Below are 20097 nucleotides of genomic sequence, written 5' to 3'. Positions count from 1 at the left end.
TATAACACATGTTTACGAGATGATATTATCAAAACAACTAGAAAGCTTCAGTTGAAGTAATATTGAGATAGTTATTTTGTACGTAATCTTCTTGCAGTATAACAAATCTTCAAGATTTAAGCTTTGAAATAATAGAACTTAAAATCCGTTCTTAATATTGGTTTTTAAACGAGATATGTTATGAATTATATTAAGAACGGATTTTATTAAGAATAGATTTTAAGTGTTCTATTACTTCAAACTTTAAATCTTGAAGATTTGTTATACTGCAACAGAAGATTACGTACGAAGAAATGATCTTCAACAGTGTAAATTTGTCTCATTTCTAGCAATTTTAATAGACAGAACAACTCTTAACATTATAACATGTATTATAACATGATTATTATAATTGATGTTACGTGTAAAATTTTAAAAAAAGAAAACGCTTTCATAAACTTTATTTATCATAATTGCGGAAATATAGGAAAGTTTATTATAGAGGGAGGTTTATTATATTAAATGTTTAAGTACGAAACCATGAATCAAAATTAATTTATACAAACTTGAAAATGTATATATTGTCGACTATAAAATGTACAATTTTTTATTTTGTCTTAAATACGAATATAATATTACATTATATTACAACAGAGAACTCACTTGACGATTCTTAATAATATCACAAGTGTAATATAAGTAAAACATACAACTCTGAGATTGTTCAAAATTTACAGTTTTATATTTTACTTATATATGCGCTTGTATAATTATATACTATTATATTAAACTAACATAAAATTACTTAAAGATAACACGCATTGTCAAATTTTACAAACATATACTGCATTATATGCGCGCGTTTTAAATCATACAATACTTTTTACATTACGAGTATAGCACCATCGATATTCTTCTTCCAATCTTTCAAATAACTGCACAGTTCATAAATTACATATTACTGATAGTTTTGTAAGTATTAACAACGTAATAGTTTTCATACACTTTGCCACAGACCACTATAAAGAAAGTTTCCCTTTAAAAAGTTCTTTTATCAAAAATTACTATTTCTAAGAACATTTCTAATTAATTTTTTCTTAGCAACAGTTTTATATTATTTTTTAAATTAAACATTTTTTAATATATAAATAATTTTATAGATTTTAAGATAAAATTTCTTTTTAATTAAAAATAAGTGCATTGCGTGTGTCGTTACAACGCTGTTTAATAATTGAACAATTTATTATCAATTATATTCCCTCTAAGAAAAACTCAAGATAATTTGTGAAAGCATTCTCTAATATTTTCAAATTTCTACGTTCTCGAGCCCAATGTACTCGGATGATAAAGCGTCGTGTCGGCGCCCCATTCGTATGGACCCTCATGTGGACCCAACGTGACCATCGTACCAGGTCCTAAAGTTGTATGAGACCCAGAACTGACCATAGCTGGCCCTGAAGACACGTAGCTGAGAGGCGGTCGCGGTTGATCACGCAAACGTGCGTGTTTTACTTGCCGTTTATATCTGAAGAAGAAACATAGCTTGTAATAATTTTGACATTAGACAAGAAAATTAGGAAAGAAAATGGGGATATTAAAAGTTAATAAAACTAAAAAATATTTTATATTATCATCAGAAATAAAATAATTTTATAACACTTTTATTTTTGCTGTTATATATAAATTACTAATTAGAAATAACTGATAAATTATATATAACATTTACCTGGCATGCATACAACACAATGTACAACTAGAAATTATGGTAGCGATTCCAACAAGAACCGCAATGGCCAGGACCCATATCTGCGTCATAGAGGCGTCAGCGCGAGCTACCACGGCGGCACAGTGCTGCACCTTTTCCACGTGATATGTTTTATACACTTTCTTCAATTCCTTATTCCTCGGATCGGTCAGCAGCGATCGCATTTCGTCCAGGTCGTAGGACTCTTTGCCGACCATCTGGAAGCACGAGCTGGTCGACGAGAAGTCCAAGGAGTTGTCCTCCTTCGAATAGAACTGCGTATCGTAGACGTTGACGCTGATCGGCAACGAGAGAGCCTGTTGGACCGCTTTCTCGAAGTCCTCCAGCGTCTTTCTGACTTCGACCGGCGGCTTCGAGAACACGAACTTCAGCATGTCGCGATCGCGCAACAGGAAAATCCTCACGGTGATATTGGTTTCGCCGCCCGGCGTCAACGAGTTATTCGCCGACACGATCATCTCCATGAAGCCGTCCGCGTATCCCGCCATAGAACCGGTCGTCCTGAGTTCTCCGGTGCGCGCGTTCAAGGACAATTGCGACGGTATCTCCTTCTGCGACATATCGGGATCAACCAGAGATATAAAGGATACTTTACTCATATTGTAGTTGATAGGCAACGCGCTGGAATCGGCGTCGTAGGCCTCTAAGGTGATCAGGCTGGTGTCGATCGGCACGTTCAAGCGAACCCCCAGAGTTACGTTGTCCTTCTTGAAGCGCGGCCTATTGTCGTCGATGTCCAAGACCTTGACGAGCACCTGCCTCTCCGAGGGATCCTGCCTGTTATACGGTTTCGGCACTACGTCCATCTTCTTGGCGGAGTATTTGAAACACTTGACCGTTAGCAAGTGAAACTCGGTGGTTTCCCGATCGAGACGACCGTTCGACTTGATGATCGCGGAATTATTTTCCAGGCGTTGCACCACGAACAGCCCCGCCTCGTTCCCGTACACGATCTCGTAGTCGATCATTCCGTTCTCACCGATATCCTCGTCGACCGCTTCGATCACGCCGACTTTGGAGCCCACCGGTGCTTCCTCCAGGACATTCAGTTCGATCGGTGGACTGTCCAGGCTCCGTTTAAAGTGTGCCTTGTGATCGTCGATGTCGTTCACAATCACCTGGAGCACCCTGGTTGCCTGCTGCGGCGGATCCCCGAGGTCCTGCGCTACCAAGATCAGCGTATAGCTGTCTTTGGTTTCTCGATCGAGTAACTTGCGCGTGCTGATCAGCCCGGTGTCGCTGTTAATTCTAAAGGCACTCGCGTCCTTGCCAAAGTTACCGTCTTCGAGGAAACGGAAGGTGATTCTGCCGTTCGGCAAATTCGGATCGTCAGGATCGGACGCTACCACCTGGAAGACTGGACTACCGACGGTCGAATTCTCCGCGATGTAAGCTACTTCCTCCAACGTCGGCCTGATGAACAGGGGTACGCCGTCGTTGCTCACCACGTCACCGATGTAGAGAGTGAGACTCACGTCCGAGTACAGAGTCGGCTCGCCACCATCCTGCGCTCGCACTCGCATGTTGTAAGGTTCGGTTCTGCCTTTACCCGTCAATGCTCGTGCCGAGTAAATCTCGCCCGTCGTGTGATTTATTTTAAACAATCCTAAGAACGATCAATTGCACAAAAAATAATTGTAGCAAATTATTCTTGCAAATATATAATTCTCTTATTTCTTTTTTATATCGTAGAAAAGTCTTGTTTAATTACGTACAATTTCTTTTTATATATATAGAAATGTCATTAAAGACAACAATAATTGTTATTAAACATTATAAAAAAGGAGATTGGCCTTTATCTAACAATTAATAATTTTTTTCTCAAGACTATTTAAACTTCTAAAATATCTATAATTCCATAAATCATGTAACTCTTTATATTTCAGAAAATTAACAATAAAATACCTATAATTAACAATGACTGTTTTAATCTTACCATTAGCTTCACCTTCGTCGATGATCTCGAAGTAAATTGTCCCGCCTTCACCCTCGTCTGGATCGGTGGCTGTGATGTTCACCATGCTGATTCCGATCGGTGCGTTCTCCGGGATCACCGCGGTGTAAGATTCTTGTTCAAAACTAGGAGCGTTATCGTTAACATCGAGGATGTCGACCGTCACTAAGGCTCGACTGCTACGTTGCTCGGCTCCGCCTTGTGGCATGTCCGACGCCACGACATAAAAACGCAACACCGATTGTCTCTCCCTGTCGAGAGTCGTGTTTGCGGCGATCTACAAATTACACCATTTTCATTAATTATTCTGATAGAATTTATCTGTAATAAAAACTAGAAAAATGCTTAGAAAATTGCAGCATTGTAAATATTCTTTTAGATAATTTAGATTTAACATTTAAACTTTAAATTAACTTTGAAGGAATAGAATTTTTTAAAAATTATTGGAGCACTTTTGGCTTCACTTATTCTAACATTTGAATTCAGATATTAAAGATTATTAGAAGAGTTTTACCTGAATGTTGCCCATTATGGGATCCACTTCAAAGAGATTGGCATTCTCGCCCGTCAAGGAGTATCTCACTTCGCCATATCCCCTTTGAACTTCTTGTTCGGTTTTAGAGCTATCCATATCTACTGCTTTAACATTCAACACGATTTTTGAGGGTTTAGCTGACTCCAGTACAGATATTTTGTAATCCTTCTGTTCAAAAATCGGATTGTTATCATTGACATCGTGAACTTCGACGACTACGTTGGCCTCCGACATCTTTCGCGTTATATCGTAATCTCTGGTAAGCGCTCGTACTTTGAAGCGAATAAACTGAAATTAAAAGCAAAATTTTATTATATGTTATAATATGTTATAACATATTAATTGGAAAAGTAATATAAATTTACTATATTATTATTAATAAATATAATAAATATAACTCAAAATATTTTTATAGATCAGAAATAATATTAACAATTTAAAACAATTGTCAGAATCTTAAGTTAATAATAAAGTTCTATTCTATTCAAGATTAGAGTTTTTTGTTTGAGATAAAACTGTAGTATCAAAATTATATAATCCCCTACCTTCTGATTTAATACTTCGTAATCCAGTCTCTTGCTCAGCACCACGTTGCCGCTCTGAACACCCACATTAACGTAGCCTTCGTCATCGTCCTCTCTAACTAGTTCGAACCTCTGAACCGAATACCCCGTCGTCGGCTCTTTCGCCGACAGCATCAACAACGTCGTACCCAGGGGTTGCTCTTCCGGTACCGTGATCTTTATCGTCGGGTTGTTTGGCGACCATCCGGAATTCGTGAACGTCGGATTGTCATCGCTGTAAGCTTGGATGTAAATTATCACCTCCACCTTCGCTATCTGCCCGTCCCTGTCGACGACGGCGTTTAAGTCTTTCGCCTGCACCGTTAGTATTACGACGGCGGCCACCTGATAATCCAGCATTCGGTTAACAGTTATCGCGCCGGTCGTGGAATTTATTCGAAACGCCGTTCTATAATCGTAAGAGGCGGTGTTCTTCAAAGCCACGCCGGTCTTGTCGACAGCCTTTATCGGTTCCACCAGAGAGTACTCCAGATACGCGTCGCTGTCGGGATCATTCGCTACCGTTTTCAATACGAGTTCACCTGTGTTCGTGATAAGTTTCTTATAAGCAACAATAATTTGGATAAAAGACGATACAAGTAGTTAAAATATTAAAATAAAACAAAATGTAATATTTAAAGAAAACTATTACTTTTAATTTAATAATAATTAAGTACAAAAAAAATCTAAAATATTTAATATTAATTTTAATTTAATTTTTAAAATGAGAGAAAGATGTTTAATTAAAAATGTTCAAATACAAAGCTGATTTCTAATAGGTGATTATTTGTTACTGGCAACGTACCGATGGCTGCGCGTTCCGAGACATGTACAATGTACGTTGATTCATTAAATGCCGGCGGTTTATTATTTACATCTACGATGTTCACCGTTACGGTAGTGGTGGCGGTCTCCTTCACAGGTGTACCCGAATCAACGGCGTACACAATCACCTCGTATTTTTCACCGCCAGTCTCCAAATCCAGGCGAGCGTCAGGTGACACAGTTATGATGCCGGAACTGTAACCAGCCACTCTTATTTTATTGTGTTCTGACCAGCAAATCTCTCAAGTTAAACGGCGAAACAAGATAATTAAAATAAAATTTAGAAAGTAAAGGAAACTACGCGAGAAAGGAATACTCTAATATTATATTTTAATTATCCAATAGACGTTGTACCGTACCTGGAATCGATAACGAAATTATCCTTAGAACCGGACGCGATGTAGTACTGCAGCAGGTTATCTCTCCCGTCGGGATCATTGGCGACCACTCGAATGACTTCCGTTCCAGGTGACGCGTTTTCCAAGAGCCTCGCCCGGTAAGTGTTGGGACCTGGTAAATTCGACTTGTAGTTCCCTCGGAAGATAGGTTTCTGGTTCCCAGGAACGCCGACGCGAACGAGAAGCTTTGCCTCGGAATGTAACGGCGGCGTTCCAGTATCAGTTGCACGGATCATTAATTCGTAAATGCCTCTTTCAGTGTCGCCGGAACGAACCGGTTTCGACATAGTCACCTCTCCTGAATCTGGATTGATCTATAAAATTCATATTAACAAATGTTCAAAATACGTAACGAAATATTATTAAAATTTTATTACAAAGTTTACTTTAGTTACACATACGCATTCTATTTAATTTTATAAATTATAAATATTGAAAGATCTATCAGTTTAAACAAAATGAAATATTAACAAAAAAATTATAAGATGTTGAACGATGGTAATTTAATTATGTAACATCATATTGAATAGCATTATGATTAAAATATGAAATGCATAAATTATTATTCTGAGGTTTACAGAAAGAAATTAATAAATCGATAATCAAACTAATGGAAACTTTACCTTGAAGACGTCATTTGTCATGCTGTTATGCCGGCCGATCGAATACACGACCTTCCCATTTCCCTGAGCCGATCCGTCGACGTCAGTCGCCCTGACGAACATCTGCGGATCAAAGCTGGTGGCACCCTCGCGTACGGTCCTGGAATATTCCGGCTGCTCGAAAGTCGGCCTGTTATCATTAACATCTTCGAGCTCGATGAGAATATTAACGGCGGACACTCTACCACCGCCGTCCGTCGCCTCCATCGTCAGGGAGTAAGACTTCTGTGCCTCGTAGTCCAGTTTCTTCGCCACGAATATCCCGCCCATCTGCGAATCGGTCCGGAACTTGTCCGCGCCGAAACCGCGCAGGGTGTACGTCAACTTGCCGAAGGAGCCGCTGTCGTAATCCTTCGCGTAAACATCGCCGAAGCGAGTGCCGGGTTCCGCGTCTTCCGGGATCGACAGCTTGTACATCGACCGAGAGAATTCGGGGCTGTGGTCGTTGGCGTCTAACAGCTGGATGTGCACTCTACAGGTGGCCATCTGCGAAATAATCAGAGAACAATCTTATACAAGATAACTGATTATTTTCATGACATTTAATGTAGGAATGATACATAAAGTATTTGAGATTAAATAAGGCTCAGTTTATTTTATTTTTTTTAACAATTTCCTTCAATAGGGTTTTTAAAGTTAGAATTTCTAAGTAAAAGTTGTTTAAACAATTTCTGATAAATTCTGCAATAAATGAATTTATTAAGCGAGATATAATTAAGAATTATACACAGAGAGAAAGATTTCCTTAGATTTAATAAACAGTTTTGTTCGACTATTCCAGAGCGTATATTTCTTTGGGGTTTTAATAAATTTTATACAGATTTCTTTAGATACAATAAAATTTATTAGAAACAAAGAGATGTATGCTTTGCAATAGTCGAATAAAACGGTTTATTAAATTTAAGGAAATCTTTCTCTCTGTGTAGGAAGAGAATTTTAATTTTAAATATTTGTAAGGAACTAACCACTTCGCTCGCTACAGTCGCGATGACGTCAAACTCGATTTCCCTCTTTGCGGGATCGTCGACGTCGTAATCAAGAACATTGACATCCTTAGCCTTAATCACCACTGGTACCCGACCTTGAGCCTCCTCAGGACTGACAGTGAATGCTCTGCTTATTCCAGGATATCGCGGCACGTCTCGCAACGCCAGGAAGTATTTTGCATTGTCGCCCACGTCGCCATCGCTCACGATCATATTCAGGCCTGTTTAATCACGGCATTATATCGTCAAACGCAAGGATCTCTCCAAAAAAGAAACAAGGAACGGAATAATGAGCATTACAAATTTTATGTCTATTGTTTTTCCCTGTTTTATAAACCATCGACAAAAAGGCATCAGTATTTTGAAGATATATAATGAAATTGTTTTTTAATAGTTCAAATTAATTAGAAAAAATAAAATTAAAAAAAAAATTGGATATGACACCGATACATTTAAGTGTTTAACTTTACAAAGAGAATATGATTTTTCAGCGGGCTAAGCAACCTGGTAGAGGAGTGTCCTTTCCGATGTCCTCGGAGATCTTGATGCTAAAGTAATCCTCGTTAAAAGCGGGCACAAGATCGTCCACGTCCGTGACGACGATCGTGACGATCGACGTCGCGGTGTCGGTCGGTATTTCGTTGTTGATCAGCTCGGTGGCTCTAATTTGGAAGGTGTAGATGCCGCCGTTCTGCAGGATCCTGGGATCCTCGCGATCGAGGGACGCGTTTGTCGTGACCAGCTTGCCAACCGTGACATCGCCGTCCCGGAACATCTCGAGATCGAAGTGGCCCGCATCGTCGTCCTCCAGCGTCAACAGCAGATTTCTCGATTGACCGGTGTCACCGTCACGTGCTCGCACCATCAAAACCGTGTGACTAGCTGCGGTGTTCTCCGGAAGCGCCGCACTGTAAGGCGCGTTCAAGAAAACGGGTGGCTGATCCTGCACAAAAAAAGATGTATGCGAAAAATTTATCTAACTGCTTGCGTTATTAATTACTTCTCTATTTCTATAAATTTTGTAAAGTCTGGTATTTTGTCGCTTTAGCGACGATTGACATTACTTCTGTTATTAAAAGTTAAATAGCTGCGTTCGCATAAATTAAATCGTAATTACTGAGATAACAAGTCTCGCAATTTTGTATCATTATTGGCTAATTGATTTTTATTATTCAATATTTCTACAATTAAAGTTAAATGATTAAAAAGTTGGATTAAACTTAAAATTAACAACTAAACTATGCTAAGCATTTAATATAATAGTACGAAGAATGTGAGATAAAAATAGAATTATGATACTCATCACTTTAACGTGAATGAACTCTATGCGTTACTTGTGACTGAGATGAATCTTCGCTTTATAGCGTTCGCGATGACAGACAGAGATTGAATAACAGGTTGATGATTCCTTGCTAATTTCATCAATGTCATTATCCAATGTAGGATCACCACCAGCTTTGTGCACGGTTATTTCATTGATGAGACCTACTTACCTGAACGTCGAGGACATCAACGGCAACGGTCGCTCTGGCCTGCAACCTCTTCGATGGATCGCTGGCTCCGTCGACCGCGAGCAAATTAATCAAATACGAATTTCTCCTCTCGTAATCTAACGGTTCCGCCAACGTTATCTGTACGTCGTATTTCCCTTCAGCAAGCTGAAACAAGTTATCGCGATAAACTCAATAAACCATTTCTCATATATTTCTTTAAGACAACTTTAAAATAGAAAAATTATACCTGTAACAAAAAATAATGTATTTTAGAGATCTTTATAATTTTCCTTTTTAATTTGATTTAATGAGGAATTAATGTTTTTAATTTTTTTAAATTCTCTTAAGAGAGTTCTTAAATTGATTAAATATTTTTAATAATAAAAAATAATTTAAAAATAACATAAAAATGTATAAGTATATTTCATTTATGTTTCTATTTAATTCAATACAAAGAATTTAATTTAACCAATTTCTAAAATTTCTAAAATTAATTAAATTTTTCTAATATAAATAAATTACCTTCTCCGTAGAGATGTCGAAGACCTCGCAGACGTCGTCGTCACGTGTCGCCGAGACGCATTGCACATGAACGTCGGCGTTCACACCACCGTCGCGGTCCGTGATCGTGATCGTGCCCGGGGGAAGTAACAAGCCACCCACGTGCGCGCTTTCCGGCACTCTGGCCGCATACGGTCGGCCATGATAAACCGGTGGATTATCGTTTTCATCGAGCACAGCTATTTCGCGACGAAGAGAAACTGTGTTGGGTTCCGACCCGGCGATACCTTCGTCTAAAATCAACCGAAACTTGTCCTCAAGATCTCTAAACTGAATTGATTAAAATAGCTCGATGATATACGATAACACAATTACGCAATTTTACCTGTTATGCTAATAATGACTTCAATGAGATCTTGCGTTTCTCTGTCTAAGGCTTTCCTCAGAATCACCACTCCGGTCTCCCTGTTCACGGTGAAATATTCACCGCTGATGGAGTAATGCAATCTGGACTCCTCAGGATCCTCCCCACGGAGGGTGTAAACGGGCGCACCAGGTGGTGCACTCTCCGACACAGCCAACCTGGCCATGTCGCCACCTTGGATGAAATGGGGCGCCCTGTTTATCACCTGACCCCATGACGACGACCACGTAGAGACCAACAGCAGTAATATCGTCCACATCGTCACCTGCGATCGATTCGTGCTTTATTGAAAAGTCACTCATAGCAACAACAAACAAAACAAGGAGATAAACTAATTAAAGTTAATCAAATTTAATGTAAAAACTAATATTATTGATAACTGTATACATAAAATCATATTAAATAATAAATCAAACGATAATTCAAATAAAAAGATAGAAATAATTATGGTTTTTTAGTAAAGAAAAATAAATGTGATTTAAATACAAATTAAAAGGGATCCTAAATCAAATAATTAATTTTATTCTCATTTAAACGGCAATAAATAAAATTAGAATGCGCCTATCTCTAATGGAGAAAAGAGATTACAATTCTCGAGGTAGAAAACTATGTTCTGTTGAAAAATATTATCGAAGCCGCACCGTAGAATCGTGCTGGCGTTCGCCGAACCATTATTCGAAAAGTTACAATCGACGCATGCAAACGAGCGTGCGGATAGGAAACGGCAATCGCGTGAGCAGGATACAAAGATCCGAAGGCGCGTTAGCCTCTACTTAAACGCGACTATCTGCCGTTTATTGCTGTATTCTTTTTACTCGTTCTAGCCGCGAGAGAGAGAAGTCCGGCGTGCCGGCGAACCGCGACCGGTACTACCTCCGCAATCCCGTGCCGGCCGGCACGTCGGCGAAATACATTTTCCGCCGAGCGAAACGCCGTTAGAAATCAGATTCCATTTCAGGAGTTCGTGGAAGCTGATCTATATGTGAAAACGGAACGGCGACGTGACCAAATCAAATCGAAGAATTATTATTGAACGACAGAAATGCGTTCTCCGCCCGAAGAAATCTCGCCACGAGTTCGAAGAAAGCTGTTCTTGCAGCGCGTTTTATAGGGAGAAAATATAATGGTCTGCCTCATAAGTCATCTTTTGAGAAAATTTATGTTACAAGAGAAACATACCTTTTTCACTCAGAGAAATCTTTTTATATTCTACGACAGGAAGACTTTAGAAGTATAAAATGTATCGCATGCAAATTATTTTGCATCCAATTATATTTTTGTAAGTGTCTAAAAATATTTTACAGATTGAATTTTTTTTTAATAACAAAGACAGCTGATTTGCACATTTAAAATTTACGCTAGCAGAGTCATATTTTTATTATTAGTAATATTTATAGGAAATATATTAAATTTAATATATTTTTAATCTAAACATTTAAAGATATTTTAGTTAGATTAATTTTTGCTTCCTCATAAAGGAAGCTTTGTTTTTTTTTTTTAATAATAAAGACTTAGAATTTACATTAACAGCGGATTAATGCTTATCGTCGTAGAAAGATAACTTGTGTCCTTAATTGCTACTCCCATTATTACTCAGCATTAGCGGCGAGATCGGTGAGCCTCGAGTCCTCCTATCCTTGATATCGCGTGGGCAGATGCATTATAACTAAGCACCCAAGAAGAAATGACGTCGGCAAGAGCAACAGTGACACACAACGTGGGGTAATGGCCCTGCATTTCCTCGACGCCTTCGTGCGTGCAGAGCGACCTCGACTTCCGCGTTCTGCCGGCCGCTATCGGGGAGCCGCGTCCCCCGGAAGATGTAATTATTAATCGAAGGAAGGAAATTCACGGTTGCCGGGTAGTACGTAGAGCACGGTGCAACCTCCATTCTTTTCGTACATCCTAAGAAAAGTTCTCGAACGCGAATCCCTATTTACCTAACCGCGCCGGAGGAGGAAGAGCGCGTGTTACGCGCGATGCAAGATGCAATCTCCTGCAGCGAGGGATAAGACACGCGAAACGAGCACGCACGAGCGACTTCGTAATAAGCAGTGCGCTCCGGTAAGGATACGATCCTGATGGGCGCGAGGATAACACGGGTATGTTATATGTTCGTGTAATTTCTTCACTCGCTGATGATTAACATAGATTTTTAATTTTACGTAATAATTGTTTTAGACAACTGGACTTAGACCTTTTTGTGTTAATGGTTTCTTTAAAATTTTAAGTACGTTTTTTTTCTGTGTGTGTGTGTGTGTGTGTGTGTGTGATCGTTGTAATTTAGACTTTAGATCACGTTCTATTACGTCATAATACAGACAAGGTACGTGCGTGTCTTTATTTTCATCATTGTTTCTTCATACGTGAATTTCATCGTGATTAGATAAAACGTGGTTTTCTTCAGTCAGAATTGAAAATCAGGCACTCGGCTGTGAATGCGCAATGAAAGTTGCGGCCTGTAATTACCATACGCGCGAGATTTCACTACGTGGAACAATTAACTCTTAATTGTTGAACGTGAGTCAATGTAGAATCGCGAACAATGAAGCAAATTTGTCCATTCAACGAAATCTCCAAACTTAAAAAGTTGATACACAGTTTTTACCCTTCAAATGTTTAAAATTAGATAAATAAACCCCTACGTTTATACACTGCATACGCAAAAAGAACGAGAAGGGATAAATAAATTTAATTGATTTACATACTAATTGTTAGTTACAACTTAATTGGTTTATTGAATGTGTGGGATTTACTTATCATGAACATGAAAATTTCAAACTACAAATTAGATTCTCATATAACTGATCCATAATTGAAAGACTCTATTATGATTTCGCAACTCTTATTTAACACGAACATTGAATGATGTACACGTTAATGAAGACGCATTATCTCGAAGCGAACGCGCGTTTCGCCAACTTCGCGTACCTGGAGTAATGCGGAAAACTGCGAGGCGCGAAAACCGTGACGACGCTAAACCACGTGCGTATCGACGCCGTGCCGAGCGGATTGCGACACGTACGGAGAACCTTAATCAGAAGCGACCGTTACTGCCAGCCAAGTATAAAATGATACCGAGAGATTGAATGATGACTGCGGTCGCAGCTGTGCAGCGAGAAAGGAACCAAGTCCAGCTCCCGTGCAACAAACTGTTTGGAAATTAATGCTTGCGAAAGACCGCCACTTATCGCTACTCTATGTTTGTTGCGGTAACCCACTGCAATTCTACTTTTTATAACAATCGACATTGTTACAATTATTTTTACAAGAATATTAAAACGTATGTGTATTTGTGAAATTTAAATATATGCATCGGTCTAGCGAATAAATAATGACAAATAATGTATAATAATTCTTTAGTTTACAACATAATGATTGTCATTTTTTTTTACATATATAACAATTTTGCTACAGTAAAGAAGTATAAATCAAATTTCAAGTTAGATTAATGTTTCGTATCTTGCAGGTTGATTACTCAGCACGAAGAAATTTCTTTGACATTTAATAAGCAAGACTTCTGCGAACAACATGTGTCACATGTTAATCACATTGATTTCCTAGAATAATTTCTGTAATAAAATTGAAGTTTTTTATAAAATATTTATATATTCTTATCTGCAAAGTATTCGTTTTAATACAAGTAACACTTTTATAGTCAATAAAAGAACGTTGGTGAATAAATTATAGACAGCTTATGCCTTTGTTAAGCGATGCTAAATATTAATAAAGAAACGGGATTTTTTATTACAGTTATTATAAGTATTCTAATTTATTATTTAGTAGTCTGAATCTTGTAATTTTCTGCAAATCACAGTGAGTTTAATTTACCGCTTTATATTTCGTTTCCTTAGAGGTAAACAATAGTTAGAATTAATTAATTAAAATTATGTAGGTAATGAGATTCGAGGTTCTTTGAATCTGTTCCAAAATAATTCCTAAACAGATGGCCACAAATCGAAGGAAAGAGGAACGCAAGTGGGACAAGTAGCAGGAACAAGCGAAAGAGGAAGCCAGAAGCGGGGAAGGAGTAAGAGAGAAAGAAAAAAACCGTTACACCCCTCTTCCTCTGGTCTCCGTTACGTTACGCGGTTGGAATCCTGACACTCTGCGTGACCAAGTGATGCCAGGATGAATGACGAAGAAAAGGAATATTCTGGTGCCCGCATATCTCCCCGCAGATCTTCACTTTCATCAGCACGCTTCGCGAAGACAATTTTTTTTTTTAATTTATCAAACGCTCGCAAATGAGCCTAGAAATAAAGTTAGTGAACCACGTACTTTTTCCCTTTATAGGTGACAAAGGTTTCGCGCTTACGATTTGTGCGATTCATTTGTCCGCGAGTATGAAACCGTATGGATCGTTTCTTTTGGATTGCTGGAAATTCCGACGATCCCCGGAATCGTTTGTCCCCTTAATTGACGGAAGTCACGCAGCACGCGCGCGGAAGATTGCCGTCCCGAAAAATTCGCGACCCCGAAGCTTCTTCTGTTCTTCGAACTTGACACCGGTTCCTCGAAACCAGAACTTCGCCAGACCGCAAATTCACTGCCGGAACTGGTTTTTGCGCGACGTCTAACGAAAGAAAAAAAAAACAGTAAGAATTCGATCGGACTTTAAGTGGTTTCGCCAGACTAGTCAATTATCCGTAACAATACGTTGGAATTTTTGACGATGCGTCCATCAAATTCAGAAAATTTAAACGCACAATGGGAATTAATTTTATATATAATATATAACGTTAGTAAGTTATATTTAAAAAAATATTACGCATCAAAATATTTAAGCATATCGATGTCGAAATTTTTTCTCTATCTTAGGAACGTAGAGATATTAGTGAAACCAGATAACTGATTCAGGTTTTAGTGCTGTCGCTATATCACCGTTCTTCAGGCACCGAACAAAAGAAGCAGCACGATTATACCGTTGCCCCAAGAAATCGTCGAGGAACGAGACGACATCCTCAATCAACGACCTCAATCCCTCAATTTGCATGCGCTCGATTTGCAATCGTATTCAGGTCCAGCGTGCAATTCGGATCCCTCCTTTTCTTTGTTATATCATTTCCGTCAAGTAAATTTTTAATTTTGCAATGTACCTCTAAAGTATTCAGCTAAAGATAATGATTACGTAATTAACGCGTACTAGAAGACAATAAAAGTCGAAGATGAGCAAAACACCGTAAACATTTTTCTAATAATGAAAAACTAGCAATAAGGCAACTCTTTTGATCAACAATTGGAACGAGGATTGAACTAGCGTTCGAACATTTTGTTGTTTCGTGATGAAAAAGTTGTTAGCATTGGCATTTAACATTCTCCAGCGCATTCCCGAGTTTACAGAAGCCGATCATCATTTACGGAAAACTCTCCGTTATCTAATCTCAGCCCCTTCGCGTCAAGAATAAACGTCCAGGTCAACGTTTTCGGCAATTGGTACACATGCGGCGAATTCGAAGAGCCGATCTCACGCTTCTCCACGAGCTCGCGGAACCTACCTTCCAAAGCTTCGCTCCGAAATACCGCACTGCACAACACGGTTTTATCACCTCATCGTGTCACGGCACCGCACGTGCTATATTCCCGCGCACCACCTGGTTTTCTACGTTCACACAAACGTATTCGCGAAATCGCGTCGGATCCGCATGACGTACCTGCGGAAAGGTAACTGAAGGGACGAGAAACGAACGCGCGAAGGAGTGTCCCTTCTACTCTCCCGGTATCATTGAACGTCGGCGTCGCTCCGGACCGAAAAGAGAACCGGTGTCTGCCAGGCAATGGACAGGTCTATACTGCATCCTAAGGAGGTATGCGGCCTCCACCACGGGGAATGGAAGGTATGGAGAGAGAGAGAGAGAAAGAGAGAAAAAGAGAGAGGAGCCGCGCGCCTCGGAGTAAAGACAGCCTATAGTCTGTACGCGGTAGAGCTCCACCGAGGACGAACGACGACCTGAGGAATTCTTTTTCTTTTTCTCGCATTGTTGTCCCGGGTATTGAGTGACCCTCCAAAATCGGTTCGATTCGACCCTCGCACGCAAACCCTAGAAAATTACGCCTAGGCTCGAAGGAATTAGGACTGCAGGGCAATTTTTCTGCGATTCAAAAAAATCCGCCGGATAAAAAGAATTTCAATTTTCGTAATTTGATTTTTGTTTTTGTATTTCGCAACAATTGATGTACAAAATGTACGAGGTTCCTTTGTAAGTGTTATGATGCTGAGTTCTTTGCAGTGAGGATTTAACAAGTTAAATCATTAATTGAAAATTTTTGCGCTGTTTATAATAAATTGTAATGACTCCGTCTGCTTGGCGTATAGTTTGACAGTAGTGAAAAATGACAGAAGATTAGGATTATAATGAGAAGCGAATCGATGATGAGAGCGGAATTGCGTCATCAGTTTTCCTGACATTTCGTTTGCTAGAAGCAATCTTGAAGATGTTGCGACCTTTCGATGTAGCTCTCCGGTTAATCCCCAGATATGCTATGTATTATTAAAAGTGTTATTTCTTTAAGATCAAATTTATTTAAGCGTGCGCGCATTGAAATAAAGTTAATCTTATCTTCAGTCATACAAATGCTGCGATGAAGAAATGCATGCCAATAATTACAATTTGAAGAGAAAGCTTTGCGGGAGAAAGTAATATTTTTTTCATTCAACGAAGCGTCCATGTCCATAATAATTAAACAATTATCTTCTTTAGGAACTCCTCTACAATTCTCGAGCTTTGAGAGACGCTTCGACTTTAATATCCAATTAACATGATGTTGCCGCTTAAAGTGAGGATTTATTAAGAGCGATATAACGTTACACTACTTGTAATAATTTATAGTATTAGAACGTGAATAAATTTAACGTTAGAGAGTATCTACAAAATGTATTATTTAAATTAATTATTAAAGTATTTATTAAAAATCTTGAAATAAAGATAAACAATTTTCAATATTTCGACTTGTTTCAAATTTTTATAAAATTAAAATAGATTACTAAAAAAAAAAAAAAGGATGATTAACTGTAGGGTCAGCAAATTAAACCGCTTTTCAAAGATGGCGTCTAGACGCAGTGTAAGTTTATCGCGAGTTCCTCGTTCTCGTCCATCTCGTCAGAGAGATAGTTCAAAAGGTCTCTCCCGCGAACGTTTAACGTGTACAGGCTATAAAAGAGCAACGTTAAAATGCCGAAGGCTCGACGTACTACGTCCCTCTCCGTTCTCTTCACTTGTTCTTCCACTCTTCTTCTTTCTCTCTCTCTCTCTCTCTTTCTCTCTCTCTCTCTCTCTCTCTCTCTCTCTCTCTCTCTCTCTCTCTCATTCCTTTTCTTCCTCACTCTTTCGCTCTTTCGCTTAGTGGGGATAAAAAGGATGCGGAAAAGGGGTATCCGTGATCGAGGAATAAGGACGACGGGAGAGGGACCGAGAGAAAGGCAGAAAATCACTCGGGTAAGAGGAGGACCTCGCTACAGCGAACGAGCGAGCGGAGGAAGGGGATTTGTATGTACAGTTAGCAAAGGCCGCGGCAAAGGCGCGACTCCACCTCCGACGATAGACTATCATTGCCAGTATCCGAAGTCGAACGGAGATTGTTTTCCCGTCTGTAGAACCGGGACAGCGCTCTTGATCAAGACCTATCCAAGCTGCCGGGGATCGGGCGGACCGGATTCTGGATTTCCAATCGCGCGATGTACGCGCGCGTCGGCCTCCACGCTCGGCACCGCTGTTGAAATCACCGCGCTGGCGAACGGACAATTGCCTCGGAACTTTGCTCCTGAGAATTTATGCTAGATTTCAATTAAATGTAGCTAATGGTTAACTGAAAGAAAAAAATGCAATTCATTAAAGAAATAAATCTGTGTAATACAATTTTTTTTATCGTAAAACACATGTATCATAATTTTCACGGTGTATTATACACGATTAAAATCATCCGGTTTTTTAGGATTAACTTATTGATATCAAGCTACTTATACACTCGGGGCAGTCGTACGTTGCACAATTACACAGTTCTCACTGCTCATAATTTACAATCAAATGTGTAATTAGATGACGCGCGCGTCAAGGAATTAGCAGGAAGAATCCGAGAAATAAGTCGATTCCATGTGTTCCCATATCTCGGATTCCCGAGCGTAATGGCGGATCTCGCTCTTTGCGGGGCTGCAGAAATCCAGAAGGCACGTAACGCGTTGCATTCGTACGATAATAAATTACACACGTTAGTAGAACCACTAGGTGGAAAGAAAGAGAGAGAGAACGCGTCGTGGGAGATCACGCCAGCATAAGCATCATCTCCCTATGCAATTCCTTCCTCTCTTTCTCTCTCTCTTTCTTTCCCCTTCTTTCTCTCCGCGTCTCTGTTTTTGCAACTCGTTTCTGCAGACGTTACTGTTACGACTTATGGGAAAACTCTCGTGAACTACATGAAACACAGGGTGTTGTCAGTTAGATAACCCACTTCTCACGTGTTCCCGCTCCTCTCACACGCGAGAGACCTTTCAAATCCGCATGGCGATTCCTCTCGCATAATAATCGCGATCGCGAATCGATTGCAGGATCAATCGGGATTTCAGAGAGGCCGACATTTCTACCGAATTATGGTGACATTTTCAAAAAAAAAAAAATAAATGCGAAAATCTAGTCTTTATTTTTACTTGCACGAGCTCACGTAAATAATTCAGGAGTTTGATATAAGAATGAAAGGAATTCATAATTTGTGCGATTTCGCACTTAAAGCAAGTCTTTCAAATTACGAAATTGTTTCACGGTTTTCAGGTATAATTACTTTCGCAAACACGTGATTTTAACGAAAAACATGGGCTAACAACACGGCTGATTTTACATATTTCAAATTAATCATTATTTAACTTGTCGACTGTTTCATAGTTTAAGCAACAAGTTTGAATAAAACAGAGTTGATACAATCAATAATTGATCAATTTTGCAAAAACCATGAATTTGCTTTCCGGAAGTACTTTCGAACTGCATTCATGTGACTAGCACGTAACAACTTTCTGTTTATTTATGAGTTTCATGATGTGCTGTAATAAATCCGCTCCTTAACTTTCCTCACGTCATTATAATATGATACACATGCTAACCGTTTAATGCAAGATAAATGATTCGATATTATAATTAATCATTAAGGATGGTATCATCATTTTTAAAATTGAGAATATTAATTGAATAACTTTTTTTACTTAACAAAAACCGCTCGCTCCAAATTACCATTTGAGAAATTTAAGGAAACTGTTTCACAATGGTTTCTCTCTTCCCTAACCAGCTAAAATGTTTCACGGATACCTGCGAAACCAGTTGGCGTGATTTCGTTGATTGCACTTCGCCGATAAATTATCCAATCAGAGCGAATCGCCTTTATCGAACCCTTTTCTTTTTTAGGCTTGACAGTTTCGGGCGAACGTACGATCGGCGTATTATACGCCCCTTTTTTTATTTGATTTTCGATTCTGCACGCCTCTGGGACAAATCTTTCGTGTAATTTCCAATATTTCCGCCAGCCGATCGAACATGTGTCTGCAACGGCATCGATTTCACGGCGACCTTTTATCGGCGCTACGAATTTTCAAAGTGTGAAAAGGGTTGGGGCTCTCTGAAGGGTGCGCGAATAGCGTTGCAGAAAAATTTATGTTAGAAGACGTTATAAATAGACATATAAGACATTTTTCTGAAAATTCCATTTACCTTTTTAGCAACAAACCGTACTTATAAATATAATAAATCATATTTCTTTTAATTATAAAACATTTATACCAAATTGCAATATTATGATTCTTAAATTGTTTAGCTTTCTTTATATATATTCTTTAATTTTTACATCTTTATCAAAAAGCTTTATAAAAATCAACGAAATAAAGATAATTGAACACATGTATATTTTTAGATTTTTCGACAAGCGTTTTTGTCATGCGAGATAGTAACGTCACACGCATTAAATAATTGCGATTATTCCCAGAAAGCGTGTCAGCGATAAAAAAAATTTAACGGCGTGAATTTTTTGCGGGAGA

At 39.0% G+C, this 20097-nt stretch overlaps 1 protein-coding gene across 1 annotated transcript; it reads right to left on the bottom strand.

The window, feature by feature from the left end:
* Window positions 1–530: 530 nt before the first annotated feature.
* Window positions 531–18675, bottom strand: LOC105829467 (cadherin-23). Its single transcript, XM_012668321.3, has 14 exons — window positions 15584–18675; window positions 10047–10350; window positions 9683–9954; window positions 9161–9325; window positions 8172–8610; window positions 7647–7888; window positions 6643–7167; window positions 5981–6333; window positions 5602–5816; window positions 4779–5338; window positions 4213–4521; window positions 3681–3975; window positions 1706–3350; window positions 531–1504 (listed from the first exon to the last, which is right to left on the bottom strand). Exons 2-14 carry the CDS (start codon window positions 10342–10344, stop codon window positions 1294–1296), a joined length of 5529 nt encoding a protein of 1842 aa, XP_012523775.2. The 5' UTR covers window positions 10345–10350; window positions 15584–18675; the 3' UTR covers window positions 531–1293.
* Window positions 18676–20097: the final 1422 nt, after the last annotated feature.

This window comes from Monomorium pharaonis, chromosome 6, assembly GCF_013373865.1.
Source record: "Monomorium pharaonis isolate MP-MQ-018 chromosome 6, ASM1337386v2, whole genome shotgun sequence".
NCBI classification, from domain to species: domain Eukaryota; kingdom Metazoa; phylum Arthropoda; class Insecta; order Hymenoptera; family Formicidae; genus Monomorium; species Monomorium pharaonis.
Note: the sequence above shows the minus strand (reverse complement) of the source record. Positions and strands in the feature narration are given on the sequence as shown.

Excerpts from the sequence above, each read along its gene's own strand:
- LOC105829467 (XM_012668321.3), bottom strand. The coding sequence starts at position 10,344 with ATGTGGACGATATTACTGCTGTTGGTCTCTACGTGGTCGTCGTCATGG. Across the intron at positions 3,976-4,212 it reads CCATAATGGGCAACATTCAG|ATCGCCGCAAACACGACTCT; the intron begins GTAAAACTCTTC and ends TGTAATTTGTAG. Across the intron at positions 3,351-3,680 it reads CGACGAAGGTGAAGCTAATG|GATTGTTTAAAATAAATCAC; the intron begins GTAAGATTAAAA and ends GATCGTTCTTAG.